General features: G+C 41.4%; 2 protein-coding genes and 1 pseudogene across 2 annotated transcripts in view; all 3 read right to left on the bottom strand.

Moving 5' to 3' along the window:
- Nucleotides 1-18,302, bottom strand: part of FBXO36 (F-box protein 36) — a 92,178-nt gene that overhangs the window by 62,051 nt on the left and 11,825 nt on the right. The window lies entirely within an intron of this gene.
- On the bottom strand, nucleotides 6,456-7,946 carry LOC134388720 (mediator of RNA polymerase II transcription subunit 19). The gene has a single exon (XM_063111984.1). It carries the CDS (start codon nucleotides 7,932-7,934, stop codon nucleotides 7,200-7,202), a length of 735 nt encoding a protein of 244 aa, XP_062968054.1. The 5' UTR covers nucleotides 7,935-7,946; the 3' UTR covers nucleotides 6,456-7,199.
- On the bottom strand, nucleotides 8,903-9,021 carry LOC134366055 (5S ribosomal RNA; annotated as a pseudogene).

Genomic DNA, 18,302 nt, shown 5'->3' with positions numbered 1-18,302 from the left:
ATTCATTCAGCAAATATTTACCGAGAACCTACATCATGCCAGGTACTAGGCTAGGCTGTGGGCCTATATTAATGCCCTCACAAAGGTTAACATATTTCTCTCTCACTAGTTGTAATAAAATAATTGCAGCCATGATAAGTGGTATTAATAAAAGGTATACAATTCAATTAGGGACTACAATAGAGAGAATTTGCAAAAGTAGAAGCCCAGGTGTGATCCAATGGAGGTAAACATTTGCTAAATACTTGGCTTACTCCTTTATTACTAGCTTTTTCCTTAAAGTTAAGGAATTAATTACAGATAAACTGATCTACCCCAAACTTGAAAGAATGTCATAGCAGAAAGTCAAATAACCATTAATTCCTCCAGCTTTAGGCACCAGATGATGTAATCAACAATATTTAACTTAATTTTTTAAACAAAACAAAAAACAAAAAAGAGAAAAACTGAAACAAACAAAAATTCTTTGAAATAATCTATTGTAGTTAAAAAAAAAAAGGACTAAACAAAAAATTTTTTTAAATAGAAAAAAAAATCAGTCACCAAGACTCAATTTAACTCTTAAGTCCCTCTGTAATTCAACCCTTTTCTATATTCACACTAGTTGCCTTTGTTTGGGCATGATGGAAATAATCACAACACAGAAATAGGCAATTGCTACAAATCAGGGCTTTTCCCCTAGAGAGCAGCTGAAAAACATTGATCAGCACACCACTGGACCTTAAATTAAGGATCTTAAATGTTTTACTGTGGGACAGCTACAAAGGTTCTCTACACTCACTGTTTCACCCTCCTGAAAGTTGTCCTTCATCGAGCTGCTGCCAGAGTACTCTTTCTAAGACATCAAAGTGATCATGTCGACCCGCTGCCTAAAACTCTGTCAGAGTTCCCCACCACTTTCAAGGCATTAGCATTGCATATAAAACTCTCCTTGACCTGGCCCTGCTTACCTGTCCAGCCTACATTTCAGTCTGCCTACATACTGGTACTCATACGTGTCTTCCATTCCACTGTAACTTTGCACAGACTCTTCCTTCTGCCTGGAATGCTTGGCTAATTCCCGATCATCTCACAAGACTGTTAACGCATGACACTTTGAGCTCCCTTTTCAAGCTCAGGCTGGTTAGATGCCTTTCCCACGTGGTCTCAGAGGATCCTGTGCATAAATCTGTCATAGCTTTTAAGCCATTGCACTGAAACCGCTAATCTTCTTGCTGAGTTCCCAGCTAACCTGCTTGGGATTCTGGAGGACAAGGGTCTCTGTAGTTCTAGCTTTGGCCCTTTCCTCATTTTCCTGGAGGGTAGATTCTACATAGTCTTCCTGGGTGGTCTTATCCATTCCTAAGACTTCTTCCTTGACTTCCTGCTGTCTATGTGCTGATGATTCACCACTTATATCTCCAGCCCAGATCTCTTGGCCTAATGAACATCTCTACCAGGATGTGCTACCTTAATATATTTAAAACAGAATTCAATATCTTCTCCTCCATACCTCCTGTTCCTGGTGAATGGCATTTCCAGGAGTTGTCAAACTTCATCCAATAATAGGCCATTTATGCCCACAGCTTGAGCTAAGAATGATTTCTACATTTTTTTCTTTTTTACCTTTTTTCCCCCTTTCTTTCTTTTTTTCTTTTTTTTGGTTTTGGTTTTGGTTTCTACATTTTTAATAGGAAAAATACCAAAACAAAACAAAGAAAAATAAACAACAGAGACCGTATGTGGCCTACAAAGCCTACAATATTCCCTATCTGGTCCATTACAGAAAAAGTTTGAAAACCTTTGGACATTTGCATTTGCCAAAGAACATAGAAATCAGACATAGTACATATATACATATATATATACTATTATTTTTTGCTTTTTAAAGCTAGTCAAGTGAAGCAGTGTGAAAAGGAACCAAGTAATCTGTAACTGGCTGTAACCAATTAGTTGTTAACACGACTGCACTTGGACCCGCCAGTGATAGTATTAAGTAATTACTTAATTGAAACAAAAATTGAGTTTACCTTGTTCAGACACTGCATGCTCTACATATTTATTTCATTTTAATCTCATACCAACCTATAAGTGTTTGGATGTGTTTGGCTACATTTAACAGAAAGTCCTGACTAACTGGAGATAGGGAAGGCTCAGGCATATGATCAGTGGTTTAATTCTGTCATCAGGGACCTAGGTTTATCCATTGTTCAGTTCAGGCAATACTAGTTTCAAGTAAAGTCTGGTTCCTGCATGGTCACAAGTTGGCCGTCGTGACAATTGGTGCTACATGCATTCTCATTAACGTCTGCTGACAGAGGAAAACCTCTCCCTCACTCAAAGAATACAAGGAATTCCTGCCCTGAATGACTGAGCCCGTTACTCCTACCCTAATGTCTACTGTACAATTTTCTCACTTACCCAGATCCAAACAGTAACCAAGTCTTTACATTTTTTAATCTCCTAAATATCTCTCAAATTTTCTTATTTCTATCTTTTACAACTGCAAACCTTTTAGTACAGGCCAACATCATGTCTCACCTGAATTATTGTTAACAGCTATTTACCGGGTATCCCTGACTCCAGTATTGCCCCTAAAACGAACTATTTACCTTATACTGGCCAGTTGCAAAAAAAATTAAAAAATTAAAAATTCTTTACAACGTAGCCATTTTGTTCTTTCTAACACACACAAGTCTGATCCCATGACAAGTTTGTTCAAGAACTTCCTACCACTCTCAGGGTAGAGGCAGGGTAGAAAGGTCCTTCAGGAGCAAATCCCCACTTTGCTGTCCAGCCCCTCTGCCTCCACTCCCCCTCCCACTCTGGCTCTGCACGGTGTCTCTGGAATGCCTTCCCCACTCTGCTTTACTTGACTAACTCTTGTCTTCTAGGACTCAGCTTGGCCTTCCCTAGCACTTCCTCTACCCCATTCCCAGCCAAAAGTTATCCTATGGTCTAGTAGCAACTCAAAAAAAATGGCACATGAATTGAATCCCTGATCCTTTTACTGAGCTGAGTCTCAGGACATCTACTGGTTCACAAGATCCTAGAAAGCAGGGACAAGTGTCTTATCTCTGAATGTCCAGCATCTGCCATACAAGTTAATTCTATGAATAAATGAAGAAACTTCATATACTAAGTCCTCGTTTCATAGTTGAGGAAAGTGAGATTCAGAAGGTGAGTTTCCTTGGCCAAGGTTGCACAGCTAACAAGATTCTAATTTAGGTCTTTTTATCACCAAAGCTCATGTTACAATTATACCATGTCTCTCCTTCCTCTTGTTTTGTCATCTTCCCTCTTTTCATGCCTCCTTCCTCTCAGCCTTAAACACACTCAAACTTCTCCTTTCTAACAACAACTAGAACAATCTTTTGACCACACTTGTTTCCTACAAATTGAGTCTTCTCTTATCTTTTCCTTTATAAACAAGTTTCTTGGAAAAATGTCCATTTTCCTTGTCTTTACTCATTTTTCATTTGAGCCCATCACATTATTGAGTTCACCTTGCAAACATTACCAGGATCCTCCCAACTTCCTTATCTAAGGATAAACCCATTTTTATTTTACTGTGCTTCTTTGCAGCATTTGACACTCTACCTGGTTTCCTCCTCTTCTCAGAATGTTCCAGATTTTCAAGGCTAAGTTCTCTAAGATTCGTTACCTTGTAATATCTCCCTGTATTTGCACAGAATGTTCTATAATCCCCTTTTCACATCTCAGTAGGGCCTTCTATGGCCCAAACTCCAATGAAGCTCCTGTGTCTGCTAGAGAGTTTTATTCAGTGGGCATATAGTCCACTGACCCATAACTACTTGTTTATCTTTCTGTGATCACCACTAGCTCCAAAGCAATCTCTAAGCCTTAGTTGGAGATTTTTCTCTTTACTTGCAGAGTCCAGTATGGCAAAGGACAGAGAGTCAAAAAGTGTTTGTTGAATGAATTATTGAATAAATTAACACATTGGCTTATCCAAAGGCACACAGCCAGTAAACAGCAGAAATCAAATCATGAAAGGTCAGGGATTTTTCCATTAGATTCTACAGCTGAAAATGACAGGTTAGAGCGTGGTAATGGTAACACTAAGGTCAAGGGTTTAGATCCCCAAACTAGCCAGCTGCCAAAACAAAACAAAACAACAAAAAGAAAATGACAAGTTTTCTAGGTATTAGAACTCATCAATATGTGGGATATAAACTACATAAATCTATACCTTGGAAGAATATGAAATTTATTTATGTACATAATATTTATATTTTGATGTGTATGTATAGATTTACACTCATAAACATTAAATTTCCTTTTTTTTTTTAAGACTAGTCATGGGCTGGACGGTTAGCTCAATTGGTTAGAGTGTAGCCTTATAACACCAAAGTCAAGGGTTCAGATCCCCATACCAGCCAGCTGCCAAAAAAAACATAAAAAAAAAAAAGATAAGTCAAGCGCAGTAGTGAGAAGAGGGAAAGGAGTAGAGCAAGGAGTTTGATGTGTAACTGACTGTGAACAATTGAGATTACTCACTACCTTCGGACATGCCTAATTTATTACTATTTAAACATATATTTATTCTCATTAATCATGTATGTATTTATTTACCTTAAAGTTCAAAAATAATAAACTAAAAATAGTATGCAACCTAAACAGCTGATACTTATTTCTACGAAATTACCACAAAAGCACTTTTCTGTGAATGAACTATAACTATTTTCTAAGTGAAATTTAGCCTCTTAATCATATTAAATACATTTAAAAATTAAGAATGCAATTCAGCCAAATCTTCTGATTTTACAGTAGTAGACAAAGGCTATGAGTGGCCAATCACTGCCTGCTGCTTTTCTTCTTTGAAATGCTAAGTGAGGGCAGGTACTGGGAAAACCAATGTAAAAAAAATGAAGTTTTTTTTCTTTTTTTTTTTTTAGAACATGACCAGTCAGGGGATCTTAACCCTTGACTTGGTGTTGTCAGCACCACGCTCTCCAAAGTGAGCTAACCGGCCATCCCTATATAGGGATCCCAACCCGTGTCCTTGGTGTTATCAGCACTGCACTCTCCCAAGTGGGCCACGGGCCAGCCCTATGGAATTCTCACATTACTTAAATGGTCATAAAAGAAATTAAACAAAAGAGCTAAACACTTTGCATGTTGGGCTTCAGATTATTTTTTTTCAAATTGTTAGGCAATCCCTCAAATAAAAAAAGGGGGATGACCTATTGTTACAGAATTTTAACATTGGGAAATACTAGGGAAAACAGGTCTGTATGTAAACAGACTATAAGTAGCCTTACCTATTTAAGGTGCCCTATAATTTGATTTCTATTTAATTGCTATGAATTGTGTAAATGCATCTTATTTCTTCATAAAGATTTTTATAATAAAAATACTTGACATAAAATATAAAAAATAATAAGTGATCTTAGATTGGGGTGGAGAGATAAATTGCATAGGGTTACTTTGGAGTAGGAGCTTATCTTTAAAAACTTAAAATTTTAGGCTTGCCAGTTAGCTCAGTTGATTAGAGTCTAGTGTTGTAACACCAAGGTCAAGGGTTTACATTCCATACCAGCCAGCCGAAAAACAACAACAACAAAATTCAATGATATTAATGAATAAATATCTTGCTAGATTTACTTTTTACTTTTTTTTTTTTGGTGGCTGGCTGGTATGGGGATCTGAACCCTTGACCTTGGTGTTACAAGGCTGTGTTCTAACCAACTTAGATTTACTAATAATTACTATGGATATATTTCTAAAGAAAAACTAAGTTAAAAGTCTGCCAGTTAGGCTGTCTCCACTTTTTTTTTTTTTTTTTTTGTGGGTGGCTGGCTGGTATGGGAAGCCAAACCTGTGACCTTGGTGTTACAAAGTCACACTCTGACCAACTGAGCTAACCTGTCTTCACCTTTTGACCACCAGAAAAAGGTGAGTCAGTTTTCCTGGAGGATATTTTCATTTATTTGACTTTTAGCAATAATGGCCACACCTCTTCCTGAACAGTTAGCTGGCAAAACTCCCCACATTATTTTCTTAATGATATTATTTTTTTAAAGAGAACATCTTAAGGGGCTGGCCCCGTGGCGCACTCGGGAGAGTGCAGCGCTTGGGAGCGCGCCGCGGGTTCGGATCCTATATAGGACTGGCCGGTGCACTCACTGGCTGAGTGCTGGTCACGAAAAAGATAAAGAGAACATCTTAAAAAATTAAAAAGGCTTTATGGTTTTTATAATAATGATAAAGCTGATCATAAACGGTTCAAATAATAAAAAGCATGGGGAAAAATTTTTTAAAAATCTAAAATTCCATTTCTACGCATCTAAGAGTATTTAAGTATTCTTATAGACATTCACCAAACATTTCTCAGAATCTATATGCACTTACAGATTGATTTGTGAGTGTGTGTGCGCACGCATATGTATGTTTTACATGAATAGGATAATTCTTTTTTTTTTTTTTTTTTTTTTTTCTTACAAAGACAAGGGAAACATTTACTTTTGCTTGCCAGAGGTTCATTTCAAAAGATCACAGGCTTCTGACCTAAGAACCAATCTTGTTCAAATACACTGGTGACTGTGGGTGCTTTTTCAGTTGGCTATTCTGTTTTCAACACAAAATTGAGCTAGAACACTGTTGAGCCCTACCTAAAACAGCTCTTCAGGTGAAGCTTGAATATCATCCTGGCACTTGGTTCTCAACATTATCAGCAGAGTTGTGTCTGCTGTGGGAAAGTATTGACATTTCTGCCTCACATTTGGAGCATATTCCCCAATCTGATTTTGGTGGTTTCCTTGCCTGCTAATGAGATAATACAATGAAAAGACCCAGATTCCCTCAGATCTTAGCAGTGCCTTGTCTTAAACCCTGACTCTTATAGAAAGGTACTTACCTCTTAACAGGCAGCCACATTTCAGCCAATTTGATAAATGTAAATTTTTTTTTAAAGAAAAACCCTAACAAATCAATTCCTAAATCAGAAAAGTTGCACAAAGGAGGGAAAAAGAGACAGCTTTCTGGGAGAGGAAGAGATGTTCATGAGAAAGCCAACTAGGCTAAGCCTTACAATAGCATGGCCCTTCTAACATATTAATCTCAACCGAATACAGTAGGGGCTAGCCCCTACCCCAGCTACAAGATGCTCCCAAGGGAGTGTCCAAGAGCCTAGAAGGTAGTTTTTGTCAGGTTCAGTACAGCAGGAAAAGCCATCCTGGCAGAGTCCAGTGGTCCTGTTAGCGGAGGCTGCTGCTGCTGCTGGCCTGGGAGCTACCCATACCTGGGTGGTCTGGACTATGTCGGTTCTTCTTTTTCTTCTTCTCTTTCTTCTTCCTTTTCCGTTCAGGATCCTCCTCTTTTTTCTTTTTCTTCTTCTTGTGATCCGAATCGGATGGTGTTTCTGGGGGGACAGGATCCTGGGTACGGCTCTGTTTGTGCTTATGCTTATTCTTCTTTTTGGGAGGCTGAATATGCATCAAACGACACTGCTCTGGCAATGGGCCAGTGTGGAGGCGGAAACCAGCCAGCATGGTCCCTGTGATAGGATTAAAAGAGCCACCAAGAATAGGGGGCTTCTCAATGAGGGAGCGGAGGCTGCTGTTATCATGGGAACCAGGCAGATCAATCATCCCTGGTAGGTCGGGCAGGAAGTTACTTAGCTTCTCCTTCACCTTCTTCCCACAGAATTTATTATAGGCATGTTCCAGGTTGTAGTGCGTGATGAGATTGGTGCTGCCTGTCAGCTCTGTGCTACCTGGCAGTTCCCTCATTAAATAGAAGGGGCCACAACCAGCCACTGACTTGTCCGCGCCGGGAGGAGCCGTGGCTGAGGTGGGAGGCGGGGCCGTGCCGGGTCCCCCACCCGGAGGAGGCGGAGGAGGGGGTGGAGGCTTTCCTGGTCCGAAGCTGAGTGCGGTTGGAGGTGGTGGTGGGTCAGTCTGAGCGCCGAAAAGCGCTGTGAAATTCTCCATCGTCCCCTCCGCCTCGGCGCTGCCTTGGGTCTGTGAATAGGATAATTCTAAACGTACTCATTTGTACTCTCTTCTTTCCTCTATGTCATGTGTGATGTCTAAATATAGCATCATCATTTTTAGGGGCTTCACAGTGTCCCTTTTTATAGGAATATAATTGACTTAATTTTCTGTTGAAGGACTTTTACTTTGCCCCCCCTTCTCAATTTGTGTAATTATCTCCTTAGGGTAAAATCTGCCGAGGTAAGATGCCAGGGTAAGGGATGTGGACGTGTTACACTTGACTAAATACTGCTAAACTGCCTTTGGGAAGCTCATAAGTCAGGATTAGGTTAGAACGTGAGAGAACACCCAACAGGGTGGCTTATACAAGACAGAAGTTTATGTTTACGTAAAAGAGGAGGCAGGAGACCAGGTCCCTTCCATTTTGGTACTGCACCGTCTTCAGAATTTGGCTTCTTTTACATGGTATGAGATGGCTGCTCAAGTCCTACCCATAGAAGCTGAGTTCTAGCAGGAAGGAGGACGGGACAAAAAGGGTCCAACCCCCAAGGACTCTTCCGTGTAGTCACACTCACCACTTCTGCTGATATCACCTTGGCCAGAATTTTGTCATGTCGCTGCAGGGGAGACTGAGGATGTATTTTATTCTTTTCTGAAGCCTGTATGTTCAGCTAAAAGTCAGGTAATCTTCTACTAAGGAAAAGCGAAAATGGTATTGGGGGTGACTAACAGTTTCTGCCACTGGTAAGATGTACCAACTTACACTTCTGGCAACACCACACAAGAGGAGCCTTTTTTTTTTTTTTTTGCAGCTGACCTTGGTGTTATAAGGCTGTGCTCTAATCAACAGCTAACCGGCCAGCCAAGAGAAGCCATTTTCCCATGCCTTTTACCAACACTATTTTATCAGACTGTTTCCACCACAAATGCATTTCCTTACTTACAAGGAAAAATATACATATTTTTTTCTACAGCACCTGGGATTCCCAGGTGATCTCCTATTCAAATAGTAACCAGGCCTGACCCTGCCTAGCTTCCGAAATCAGATGAGATCGGGCATGTTCAGGATGGTATGGCTGTAGAGAAGGAAAAATATTTAACCTATTCTTAAATAACTTGTGTAGCTTATGATACCAGCATCAGTGATGTACACTTCCCCCACCAAAATAAAAAGAACATGCAAAAGTGCTGGCACAAGTGTCTCTCTGCCCTGACTTAAATGTCAAAGCTCTGTCCTTAGCTGACTTCTCTCATGTCTAGCTAGTAATTTCATCTTATGGTTTTAAATGCTGCTGAGTCAATATCTGTATTTTCACTTTTGATCTCTGAGTTCCTACCAAGTTATCCAGCTGTGCACACCCACCTCTGTAATCCACAGGCATCTTACACTCAACTCCAAAACACTGACTGTGTCATCTTCCCTTATGAACCTGCCTATTCCTCTTCCTGCATTCCTTATTTTAGTGGCACTAGTTGAGTCATTCTAGACTCTTACCCTCTGTCATCTCAAAACATCAACTCCATGACCAAATTCTATTAATTGCACTTCCTTAACATCACTTGACATTCCTTTCATCTCCCTGGCACTCTAGAGGATCATAACAAAATCTCGTAAGGCGGCTCTCTGTCTTCACGCTTGAATGGAACCAGGCTATCCTCAACACAGCAGCCAAAGGCCTCTTACTAAGATACTGATGCGAATGTGATTTTTTTTTTCCCATGGCCAAAATCGTTGGTGCGGCATACAAGGCCCAGGCAGTGACCCCTATCCACCTTTTCTTCAGCATCATCTCATACTAGCCCCTAACTGGGTCCCACATTTTAGCATATCACCTGTAGTTCCACAACTATAGTATCACAATTCAGTGACTGCTAAAATGGACCTGTCCTGCCTACAAGTGTTATTATTGCTCCCTACTTCTTTCTCCTGGAAAAAAATCTGTTCCTTTTTTTTGGCAGCTGGCCAGTACTATTCCATTTTTTTTAAGGTTCAGATCCTATAGTCACATCCTGCATAAAACCTTTTCTGACCTACTTCCTTACTTTGCGCCATTTTTGTGCTCTTTGCTTGCTTTTAAAGTATTATAGCAAGAGAACTAATATTTATTGTTTTGGGGTTTTTTTTGGCAGCTGGCCAGTGCCTGGTATGGGGATCTGAACTCATGACCTTGGTGTTATAAGGCTGCATTCGAACTAAGTAACAGGCTAGCCAGGACTAATATTTATTAATCCAACAAATATTTACTGAATTTCCATTGTGCTTGGCACTGTGCTAAGAGCTGGATTGATGACCATGTATGAACTGAACATAGACCTTAGTTAGGCTCTTGCAGACTTCAGTCTATATAGCTCACATTAAGTACAGTCTAGTTTCCATTCACCATCTCTTGTTTGCTAGAGAAAAATTCCTCTGTCCTATATCAACCTCAATGAGATGCTAAGAAACTGATGTTGCCTTGTTGCTGATAATGTCAAGAGGTATTTTTTTCAGTATCTTTTCACTTACTCAAATGTTCATTTATTTTTGCTTTTGATTCCATGCTGTTGGCTGCCATTATTCAGGGTAACTGGGATACTTAAGATGGATGTTTAAGATGTTTTAATTTGTGGTTACCTTCATTTGACCTATTACTTTTTAAGCTTTCTCCTTAAACTCACCCCAGGATAAGGGGATTCCTGGCAGAGATGAAAACGAATCTGATAACAGGATGAATAAGCAAAGATTGGGGGAAGGGTGTTCCAGGTGAAGGAGTAGCATCAGCAAAGGCTGAAGGACAGAGGTGACATTGGGTGAGTGCAAGAGATGATGCCCACATGGGAACAGGACCCCCCTAAACAAACTTGCAGAGGCTTAGCTCACACCTTAGACACAGCAGAGCAGCAAGCCCTGGCTGAAGCCAGCTGGATCACACACATCCCAAGTGTGGTCCTAAGGCCTTGGTTACCTGCCTCTGCTTCCTTTCCCCCTCCCAGTGCTGCACTAGAAAATTTCTACTCCTGTTTTTCTTCCTTCTCATCTTCCCAATTCCCAGTTTCCTCTTTTACTGTCTATCCCAAACAAGAATAGTCCTGAACTGAAAAATCTTAAGAATAGAGAAGGAAATCCAGATACACTAAACTTTACATGAAAAGAAACCAAGTTAGGGAGAAGCCCATGATTTAGAGCAGAGTTAGAGTGCATTCCAGACAGATCAAAAAGACCTTGGTATACTATTCAGAACTGCTGGTCTCAAGAGACAGAAACTTAATGCCATGTAGTTTAGGAAGAAAGCAATCATGTTGGATTATGTAACTTGCAAAGACAGTGGTGTGGCCACATTCGGGCACATGACAGGATCCAGGCAAGCAAACTAACAGCATCAGATGATCAGCCCTTTCTCTTTCCCGCTGTTTTCCCTCTTCTCTGTTGTTGTCTTCCTTATCTTTGACTGTAGAAGTGTGTCCCTCACACAGTGGGGAGCCTGGCAGCTAGAAAGTCCAAGCCTATATCACCTACCTTGAGAATCCCCACAGAAAGGAGAAACTAACTCTTCCTCTTTAATTAAGGTTGAAGGAATGGGGTTGGCAGGTTAGTTCATTGGTTAGAGCATGGTGCTAATAACACCAAGATCCAGGGTTTGATCCCTGTACTGGCCAGCTGCCAATATAAAAAAAGGAAAGAAAAGAAAAATCCCAGGAATGATTATGTTGGTCCAGTCTGGATCAACAACTCACACTTGTCTTGGAGGCAGGGGTATTAATGATTGATTAGCCAGGCCTGGGTCATGTGCCTATCCTTGTCTTTATACTCCAGCAGATACCTGAAAGGAGTGGAGGGGGAAAGAGTGGGTAGGGGCAGTGACTGAACTGAATTCTGGGCAGAAAAAAAATCCTCAATTTGGTTAGAACAGAGACTTTGTGGCAGAGTACAGGAAGACAAGTTAGGAGTGTGTATTAATCTGTTTTTGTTGCTTATAACAAAATAACATGGAAATGGATATTTTATAAGAAAACAATATTATTTGCTTACAGTTTCTGAGGCTGGGAAGTCCAAAGTCCATCTGGCGGTGGTGACATTGACCCAGGGGTCTCACATTGCCAGATGGTGGAAGCAGAGAGAGCAGAGACAGACTCTTCTCTTCTTTTAAAGATCTCAGAACTACACCCCTGACCACCATTATTAATCCATTCACTGCTGCATGGTCCTACAATCCAATCACCTCTCAAGGCTCCACCTTTCAATTACCATAATAGGGTTTCCCACCATCTTAACAGTCACAGTGGGGGCTAAGTTTCTAATACATAAAACTTGGGGGACACAATTCAGTCCAGTACAAAGTGGAAAGTGGAGCCAGGTTATATAGATCAAATATCCTGTAAGTAAAATGGAGCAGCAAATATCTTGAAAAATGTATGTGTGTGTGTGAACAGCTGATTTTCGTTATGCACAGTAGTTATGTTCACTGCAAACAGTGAATTAGCAAATTCTGAACCACTGCCCTAGGGGAAATATAGGGTTAGGTTCCTGCAAGCCTCTGGTCACAACATTTCATCAACTAATCAACAAAAAAAACCTTGTTGTATGTATGTTTCTGTTTAGATACCTCACTGAAAATACATTGCTGATTCATTAATATTGAACTCACGGTCAACAGCACTATAACATGCCTGAATGAAGCTTAGCTAACACATTTCTCTATAAGGTACATCACAGGCTTCTTGTGCTTCGGAAACTAGAATGCACTCAGCATTACACTTGGGAGCCATTTTAAACAGCAAAACCATCAACAAAAAGCACTATAAAATGTAAAAAAGCTGTCCCTAAGTAGAACACAAAAAGGACACTTTACAGTCTGAGAGTGGAGACAAGCAACAGAGTGGCTCCTTGGACCTCATCTGGGAACAGACTTTGCGCATGTCCAGAATCTGCAAATAAGTAGCAGCAGCTGTGTTCCCCTTCAGTCTTCTGAAAGATTGGTCTGGCAGTGGTGGACAGGATGGACGAGGCTGTGGGATGTGGAGACCAACTGGTGGGAGGCACAGAGGGCCCGAGTGGGCAATGAGGGGTGAACGCAAAAGCAGTCAAAGGAAGGAAGGGCAAGGTTTGATGCTAAAGCGGTGCAAGGGCAGGAAGAGGGCAAAGTGAAAGAGGGGGGCATCAACATCTCCAGCCTAGGACAAAGACTAAGCAAATCTGGACGGGAATCTGACTCTGAGGGGCAAAATGAAGAATTCTGCAAGGAGCCTTTGGTCCTGTCAAACGGGGTGTGCTCATCACTCAGATTTTTATTTGTGTACATTTGATTAACTTAGAGATAAGAAATGAGTACTGTTCTACTACTAAATCGCTCCAATCCAATCAAAACCTCATTAATAATAATAATTAAACACATATGCCAGGCATTATTCTAGGTTCCTTATATTTATGAGCTAATGTGTTCCTCAAAAGCTTATGAGGTGTCATGATTAGAACCATTTTCCAGGTGAAGAAACTGAGGCAGAGGGTAGTAACTTGCCCACAGTTCAACAACTAGTAAATGGTGGAATCTGCTGATAGAATGCACGTGTTTAATCGGCATGTATGACCACACTATACTGGTGGTGTTGGTGTGATCTATTTACAAGCCGTCCTTTATCACGTTGCTGTCTTCCTGCCTCCCCTCTCCCCACTCCATTCCCCTCCGCCCAATTTGTGGCTTTGCCAGTATTGCTCACCGCTTCTCATCACACAAGAGTAACACAACCACATTCACCTTGATTTCTTTCAATTATTTTTCTCCTAAAAAAAAAAAATCAAGGATCTTTAGCCTGCCTAAACCTGTCAAACTATATAGCTTACAAATCCCTAAATCCTTAAGGTTTTGTTTCTAAGTTCTTCATTATTTTACACTTAAAAATACCAGTTTTGCTATCAGAAATTTAGTTTTCTATATTTAAAATGGTAACATAGTCTGGACTTATAGATACTAATAAAAGAATGCTATCTTTTTGCCTTAAGCCACTCATTTTATTTTCTCCCGTTCAAAGGCGGGGTACTATCTTCCTAGTTGTAATGCCATAATAATATTTATAAAACAACTGTAAAGTCATAAATGGAACTGTGAAATAAATGCAAGTGTTTTCATGCAGAATGTAAACTTGCCTAGACCATTTACACAAATATCTTCTTTGCTAGCTTTATTTTATTTTAAATTTCATTTCATTTCAATTCCTCAAACATTGAGGGTTTCTAAAGTGGAGAATATAGGAGAAGCAGTCTCTGAGAAAGGTGGGAAGAATTTCATTCAGGAAACGTACATTACTTTGTATCAGGCACCTGATTCAACACATATCTCCTCAAGGCGTTGTTTTTTTTTTTAAAAAAAAGACGACCGGTAAGGGGATCTTAACACTTGGCTTGGTGTTGTCAGCACCACGCTCAGTCAGTGAGCTAACCGGCCATCTATATAGGATCCAAACCCGTGGCCTTGGTGTTATCAGCACCACACTCTCCCGAGTGAGCCACAGGCCAGCCCACTTCACAGAGTTTTTATGAATGCAACTTGAGAGATGTCCACATCAGCAGTTTGTCTAGGTTCAAATACACACGTGGCCACAGCACATGACAGCAAGGTAGCCCCTGGGCAGGAGCTCCAGAATGCCTCTCACATCTTTACTATGTACTTTTCTTTTTCTTTCTTTTTTTTTTTTTTAAAAGATGACCGGTAAGGGGATCTTAACCCTTGACTTGGTGTTGTCAGCACCACGCTCAGCCAGTGAGCAACCGGCCATCCCTATATGGGATCCGAACCCGTGGCCTTGGTGTTATCAGCACCACACTCTCCCGAGTGAGCCACGGGCCGGCCCCCAACTATGTACTTTTCAAGGCTACTGTTTTTTTGTTTGTTTTTTGATCTCATAATCATAAGCCACTGGGATTTATAAACTCCAAACTTTTACTTTTTTTTTGGCAGCTAGCTCGTATGGGGGATCCAAACCCATCGTGAACTTGGTGGTATAATGCTGTACTCTAACCAACTGAACTAACTGGCCAGCCCTGAACTCCAAACTCTTATTAACCTTGCCTTGCACACCCTTACTTATAGTGGAAACGCTGAGCTTAAAACTGCTGTCCCATGGCCCCATCTCTGGGGCTGGCTTTCCTTGAGCACACTTGTTCTGCAGTTGACATCTGGCCTGCTATTCCAGCCACTGCTGTTTGTACCAGGGTGGCCATCTGACCTGGGCCTGTTAGGACATTTTAGTTAAAGGTGATGGAAAACGCTCTCAACCTGATTTAGGCAAAAAAAGAGGACCTTATTGGCTTATATGACGGTAAAGCCCAGCTGGCTCCAGAGGCTCATATGAAGCTTAGAGAGACCTGACTTCTCTTTCACCTGTTGGCTCCTTCCCCCTGTATGGTGGCTGCATCCGTAGGCAGGTTGTCCCTGATGGTGACAAGATGGCTGCTAGCAGATCCTGGCTCACATCACTACAGCACGAAGTCCAGGGATAAAGGAAGTGCTCCTCTCTCAAGAGTCTCAGCACCTAAATGCCTTGGACTGGGTAGTGGGCCCATCTCTGAATCACTACAGCCATTGAGAATGTTGGGGCTGGCTACTCAGACCCTCTGGAATAAGGGTGAGGGAGGCGAGATTTCCTTGTGGAAAATCAGGATGTTTTTACCACAAGAAGGAAGACAAATGCTGGTGGGAAAAACATCAGCTCCTGACACATGACCCAAGGACAGGCAATATCAGGTTTGCCTGTGGCCAATGGGGAGGTCTGGTAGGAAAAAGCTCCCTAACAGGGACAAGTGGCTGAATAAAAACACCAGATCCTCTCTCTGAAGGAAACGGAACTTGTGGCCCAGAAATGAGCAGAGGTAGCAAAAAACAGAAGGACATGGAAACTCAGCGACATAGAGGGAGATGGAGTGGCCAAGTCTTGTGGTGGAGCAGCAAGTAGGCCCTGAAAGCCTTCTGCTCTTGAGCCAAGACAGGCTAGAGCTGTTCTGGATCCCCTGGGCCCTCCTGCCAGGCTGGTCCTGGGACCCCTGGGTGCTTCTAGTCCTAAATTCCATGAAGCTTGGCTCAGCTGCCAAGACTCCTTACCATGGTGACCTCTGTGTATTTTTCACGATAAAGACCCACCGTGCCAGGTAACTGGGATGAGAAACCCAAAGGTCCTAACCAACACCTTTATGCAGGGAAGGTAAAGACAAACAAGAATGAAAAGAAATAAAAAGGGAACAGAAAGAAGAACTGAAGAGAAGGGAAAGGCAAAAAAGGACAGAAGGTGGTAAATGAGGAGTGGCAGAGCATACCATTCATGTGTTCTCGGGAGCTCTGGTGCTGGGGCTGGGGGGTGAAGAGTAGCACTGCCTCCCATTATCCACTTCTAAGCAGCCAGATGAAGAGGACTGCCCCATCCCACCTCCTTTTAAGGAAACTTCCTAGAAGTCCTGAATACTTAGTTTTAAGATCTCGCCTAGCTGCTAGGGAGTTTGGGACATGAAGACTTTTACTGGGAGGCATTAAGCCCAACTAAAAGTTGGTCTCTATTAAAAGGTGAGGATGGCTGTAGAGAGGCAACTTGCAGTCTCTACTACGTGGGAGTAACAATTCCCTTTTTCTGTCCACCCTCTCCCATGGTCACATCGCTTCTCTGTGTATTTTTTCCTGCTCCTCTCTTGGCCAGCAGGTTGCATAAGCTTCAGAATGGCCACTTTAAGCTTTCTCTGTACCTTTCTATTTCAGTTTCCTGAAGCTAAGCCCTGCAGCTATATCCTTTTAAATCTCTTAGTCCCAATTTTCAAGAGGGCTTGCCTCTTCATATCAGGCCACACAAGTCACATGGTTGCTGCTCAGTCAGTGGAGTCACTGTACTAGAGTCAGGTGTTCAACCTTGGTCCTGTTAACTGTGGCAACAGGTGGGCAAAAGGGATCGTACCAAACAGATGGTGACTGATCTCAGATGGAGGCTTGGACAAGGTATGAAATGAATGACATATCCAAGCAACTATACCTTCCCATGGACATATTCAGGTCAATCAAGTAGGTGGGCCACAAATAGCTTTACATACTGCATTAGTTTCTTAGGACTGTAGTAACAAAATACCATAATCAGAGTGGGTTAAAACAACTGAAATATGTTGTCTCATGGTATTGGAGGCTAGAAGTCCAAAATCATGGGGGCTGGCCCGTGGCTCACTCAGGAGAGTGTGGTGCTGATAACACCAAGGCCACAGGTTCGGATCCCATATAGGAGTGGCCGATTAGCTCACTGGGTGAGCGTGGTGCTGACAACACCAAGTCAAGGGTTAAGATTCCCTTAACGATCACCTTCAAAAAACAAAAAAACAAAAAACCCCCAAATCACAGTGCTGGCAGGGCCACGCTCCTTCTGAAACCTGCAGGGGAATCCTTCCTTGACTCTTCTTAGCTTCTAGTGGTTTGCAGACAATCTTTGTCATTTTTTGAGGCATCACTCCAATCTCTGCCTTCATTATCACATGGCCTTCCATATGTCTGTCTTCACATGCCTTCTTGTAAAGATACCAGTCATATTGGAGTAGGGGCCCACCCTACTCCAGTATAACCCCATCTTAACTGATTACATCTGCAATGACCATGTTTCTAAATAAGGTCACAATCTATAGTACTGTGGGTTAGGACTTCAACATACGTTTTTTTGGGTGGAGGACACAATTCAACCTATGACATACCTATATGGGTTGTACAGTCTATTTTCCCACAAATCAGACACACACGTAACCATTCCGGCTGAATTACTACTGAATGCACACCCACTGCATTAAATAGTATGATATGGTTGTGTCTACTGAGTCTTTATGTATCCATCAAAAGTTCTTAGTTATGCTTTTAATAAAGTGGTACTGGTGTTACTAAACCTCCCTCCCCAAAAGAAAAAAGGTAAAAAAATAACGGTATTCAAAAGCAATATTTAGAAAGAATTATTTCATTTATTTAAAAGGATTCTCAACTTAAACAAGGTCTACTAATTGGTTGATATAGTCAGCAAAATGCAAAAGCATTAAAAATGTGGCCAACTGCCTCTTAGCTGCTTTAGAATCTCTTAAGTGGAGCCTCTGTAAAGGCCAAGATGGCCACCATCCTTAGATGCAAGGACCTCAGGTTATGAAAGGGTGGAAGAGGGTGACAGAGGAGCTGCAAGCAGCCATGGAGGCAGAGTTTGGCACAAAAAGGTATGAGTACGGAAACGACTTTTTCCTGTTGAATGTCAGTCTATGAGGGTACTTCACGTTTGTGGGAAAATAGAATTGAAAGGTAATACAAGTCTTTCCATGAACTTTTTGAACTACCCTTATATTTCTTTTTTTAAAAAGATGCTAAAGCTGGTTGGTTAGCTCAGTTGGTTACAGTG

This window comes from Cynocephalus volans, chromosome 1, assembly GCF_027409185.1.
Source record: "Cynocephalus volans isolate mCynVol1 chromosome 1, mCynVol1.pri, whole genome shotgun sequence".
NCBI classification, from domain to species: domain Eukaryota; kingdom Metazoa; phylum Chordata; class Mammalia; order Dermoptera; family Cynocephalidae; genus Cynocephalus; species Cynocephalus volans.
The sequence above is the reverse complement of the archived record's forward strand: the minus strand, read 5'-3'. Positions and strand labels throughout refer to the sequence as shown.